This window comes from Gorilla gorilla, chromosome 5 (assembly GCF_029281585.2).
Source record: "Gorilla gorilla gorilla isolate KB3781 chromosome 5, NHGRI_mGorGor1-v2.1_pri, whole genome shotgun sequence".
In the NCBI taxonomy this organism is placed as follows: domain Eukaryota; kingdom Metazoa; phylum Chordata; class Mammalia; order Primates; family Hominidae; genus Gorilla; species Gorilla gorilla.
This window is the reverse complement of record NC_073229.2, coordinates 47,055,568-47,059,974: the sequence shown is the minus strand read 5'-3', so window position 1 is coordinate 47,059,974 and position 4,407 is coordinate 47,055,568. Positions and strand designations below refer to the sequence as shown.

At 35.7% G+C, this 4,407-nt stretch overlaps 1 protein-coding gene across 1 annotated transcript; it reads right to left on the bottom strand.

Moving 5' to 3' along the window:
• Positions 1 to 1,502: 1,502 nt before the first annotated feature.
• OR12D2 (olfactory receptor family 12 subfamily D member 2) lies at positions 1,503 to 3,737 on the bottom strand. Its single transcript, XM_004043526.4, has 2 exons — positions 3,553 to 3,737; positions 1,503 to 2,813 (listed from the first exon to the last, which is right to left on the bottom strand). Coding segments are annotated over exons 1-2 (927 nt in total). The 5' UTR covers positions 3,554 to 3,737; the 3' UTR covers positions 1,503 to 1,887.
• Positions 3,738 to 4,407: the final 670 nt, after the last annotated feature.

Here is a 4,407-nt window from a genome sequence, read left to right as displayed (position 1 = left end):
AGTAATCCTTGAAGTCTGGCCAGTTGACTTCTAAAACATCTCTGAAGATATAGGTACCAGAACTCTTAGCTGAACAATTGGTTGTTTTATCTCTTAATTAGTGGTCGCAATGTCATTCAATTTAATTACTTATTAGCCTCTCTGGACCAAGTAAAAAGCATTTTTCATTTGTATTATAAAATGTAAAAATAAAATTGTCAACTTTTAGTAAAAGTTTGTTCCCTTTTTCCACTCTTTCCTATTCTTTTTGTGTCATAAAAGAAATGAAACATTCTAGTGTGCTTCAGTAGCTCATTCTCTCTGCAGCATGTCCTCTGTGTGAGATTCATTTTCTTTAGTTAAACGGTGGGTCTTTTAGGGCACCTTTCCTTTATTTTGTGCAGGACTTTCATAAATCTAACACCTGTAGAGCTTTTTTTGATTAAAATAATAAACAACACAATTGATTAATTTTTCACATGAATAACTGTTGGTGTAGTAAGAGGAAAGTTTTAAGTATTTTATGCTGAAGTAGGGGAAAATACTTCATGTTGCCTGCATGCCAGCTAACAATGACAAGAATTGCTGTAATCTTAGCATTTCCTTTCTCCCAGTTGCCATCTTGCTTGGGCTTCAAATAGTCTGAAAACTTTCTATAACAATGGCAGAATTATGCAGACTTCCATGTTATGGAAAGTGTCTTTAGGATGTCATTTTTTACATAACCAGGCTGTAAAAGCAGAATATTTTCAGGGAAGCATCTACAAAATAAGTCATTGGCATTATTCGTATTCAGTATAGTGTAAAATCTAAACACTTTTACATTGCAAGTGGTGATGAAATTTTTTATAACCTCTGGGGAGGGCAATTTGGCAGTATCTATCTGAATTACAATAACGATATCTCTTGACCTAACGTTTCCATGTCTGGAAGTTTGTCCTACAAATAGACTTGCACATATATAGAATGACGTGTACACAAGATTATACACTGCAACATATGATTGGAAATAACATAGATGTCCAATGATAGGAGACTGATCTATCAAATATAATACATGAACAAAGTGGCATATACCATGCATGTTAAAAAAATAAAGAAGCTCTAGGTACTAATAGGGAAAGATCTCCAAGATACACATTGCCCTCAACATTTGTTTGTTCATATAACATGTATTGTTCATTGCCATTCTTTTTTAAAGAAAATATTTGTATTTGACTGTGTAGCATAAAGGATCTCTGTGAGGACAGATAACAACTGATTACGTTGATTGTATATGAAGAGTAAGTCAGTGACAGGAGGGCAGAGATGGGGGAGAAACATTTGACATCTTTCTATGTCTTTTGCATTTTGAATCACTATTAAAAGAACAACAACCAACCGAACTGAAAAGAAATCATGACATACCTCTTTAAAATTTATTTAAATAATATGCAAGTTAGCATTTACTTTTCCAATTGAATAAACATAGCCCTACATGACAATCCTTAAAATAAAAAAGCATAATAATTTTATTGATCAGACTAAAATGTGTTAAACTAAAAGGATCTTACAGACAAACAGTCCTAAATATCATCTATCTATACAATACATGGGCAATATAGGCAAAATTCTACATGCAATTGCATACAAGTACATGTTAGAATACATAATAAGTCAATTATATCAACTGATATTCCAAAAAATTTTCAGCATTAGGGTTCCATGGCTAGTGTCTTGCATTTTCAAGTATTCCTCATATTACTTAGAAATGTATTGTTTACTACAACTAGATTGGACTTTTTTTTCTTTTATCCAGTTGCCTCTATTTTACACTTATAAACCATCTGAGAAGCAGTAAAATTACACATCTCTACTTTTTCATTGCTGGTTATTTATGCCTCAGAAGAGTTCTCTGGTTTATTCAAATCAAAGCCTTCTGATCACTCTACCCAAGGCCCCCTTCACTTCCTTGTTCCTCAAAGTATAGATCAGTGGGTTTAGTACAGGAGTGACCACAGTGTACGTGATGGCAACAATCCGGTCCTGGTCCATGAAGCTCTCTAACGCAGGATGGATATAGGTGAAGAGAACAGGTGCATAGAAAAGAATAACTACCATGAAGTGGGAGGCACAAGTGGACAGTGCTTTACAGAGCATGCTACAAGAACGGGTCTTGAAGAAGAGATAAGTGATAATGTAGAAATAGGAGAGAAGTGTCAGAAAGAAGGGGCCCATGGCAATTGTCCCCGTGACAGTACTGAGAAGCCACTGATTAAGCTCAGTGTTCCCACAGGCCAGCTTTAGCAATGGCTTAATATCACAGAGAAAATGATGGATATGGTTGGAACCACAGAAGTTCAAGCGAGAAGTCATCACGGAGTGCAGCAGGGCATGGAAAAAACCAATGATCCAGACTGTGATGGCCATCTGGGTACAGAGCTGAGGGTTCATGATGACAGTGTAGCGAAGTGGCTTGCAGATAGCCACAGAGCGGTCAAATGCCATCACGACCAACAACATGGCCTCCGTGCTGCCCAGGAAGTGGAAGAAATGAAGCTGGCTTATGCATCCCAAGAAAGAAATTGCTTTGTGTGTAGACAGAAAGTTCTGCAGCATTTTTGGCAGTGTCACCGTAGAGTAACAGATATCCAGGTAGGACAGGTTTCCCAGGAAGAAATACATAGGGGAATGGAGTCTAGGATCGGAGATGGCAATCATCAGAACGGCTCCATTCCCAGTCACACTGATGAAGTAGATGGTGAGGAAAACCGCGAAGAGAAAAGGCTGCAGTTCTTGAATGTCTGTCACTCCGAAGAGGAGAAATTCGGTGACTGAGGTTGTATTCAGCATCACTTCAGACAAAAGACAAAATAATCTATGGAACACTAATTGCAATCAGAATCCTTCCGGCTCAGAATTTTCTCACCAAGCCAAAGATACTTGGAAAGAGAGTACTGTTGTACTTCTTCCAAACCTCAGAAGTTGTATAGAAGCTTAGTTGTTGGTCTCTTCAATATTAAGGATTCATGCATATTATGGACTATGACTTAACCACTTTTTAAAATTAAATTTATCATTAACGTATTTCTTTCTTCTGGGGATTTAGAACATGTTGCTAACTTACATCTTCTCTGGTTGAGAAGAATACATCCGTATTCTGATACAACTTTCCTTTCCTATCCCAAGTCAGCGTTAATAGGGGGCAATTTTTAAGTGCACCACCACTTGGATATCTCTTGACCCAGGAAAATGGCTCCTGAAATTTTTTGACTTAAGAAAGGAAGATAAAAATGAACTCATTATAATCACAAAGTCTTTAAAGAGATATAAAAACCTCTTTAAAATAGTAGTAATTATTTTGTTCTCATCTTAGAACGTAGATGAGGCTGGAGATGTTCTCTTACTGATCTCTTTCTAACCCACATCTCTGGCAATGTCATGGAGCTCTACTGGGATAGGAAAAAATAATACATCAATCAAATATTAACCTGAGGTATATTTGAAGTTTTATCACTGCTATATCAGATAATGTGCTTAGTTTCTTCTACCTAAGCCTTTAAATTTTTTCAAAGTAAATCCCAAATTACTTACTTGATGACAAATGTTATTGTTCCTTTAGTTTCCAGTTGCACTGAGACTTTTTCCTTTTTCACACCCCTGAATCTCTGAATAAGAAAAACTCTTCCAATAGACTCAACAATTCTTCCTTCATTTTACCCAATAGTGTCTTCTTCTAAAGTATCTAAGAATTTAGACCACTGAAAATTCTGTCTTCTCTTGTGATGCGTTTTCTTAAGTCTTATTTTTATTTTGCCTGAAATAAACTCACTTTTTAGATGTGAAGAAACATTGTATCCAAGTGAATTTTCTCTCTTTTCTTCTAGTTTCATCAATGTGACACTGACAGTCAGGTTCTGCTCCATCAACCCAGAGGTCTGTTGGCTTCATACCAGTTCTCTCCAAAGTTGCCACACATTTCTAGCCTTTTTCATTTGTAAAATGTGTTTTCTCTATTTGCCCCTTCTTTCCGTCAGATAAAATTTCCATTTTCTATGAAAGAAATGTATTCATTTTTCTTTCTTTTGCAGAATTGAAATAATAGAATTTTTTCAGTAACTGTTAAAACACATGAGGGATTATAAGTAAGATAATTATAATGAGGTTTAATATTTGACTAAATTTATACTGTTTACTGAAAGGCAGAAATATATTTTGAAGGTTTTTTCTAACATTATTTGCAAAGTACTTGGGATTATCTTCTATAGGTGCACTGACAAAAGCAGACATAATTTTGTGAAATAGCTTCCTGTTTGTTCCTTTCTTGTACAAATGTAGTGGATTAACTTTTGCATATTAGGAGAAAAGAAGCAAGAATGTGTGGGAAATCCATAGAAATGGCAGGCACTTTGAAAAGAATAAGAACCAGTAGGAAATCAGAAGAAAGAT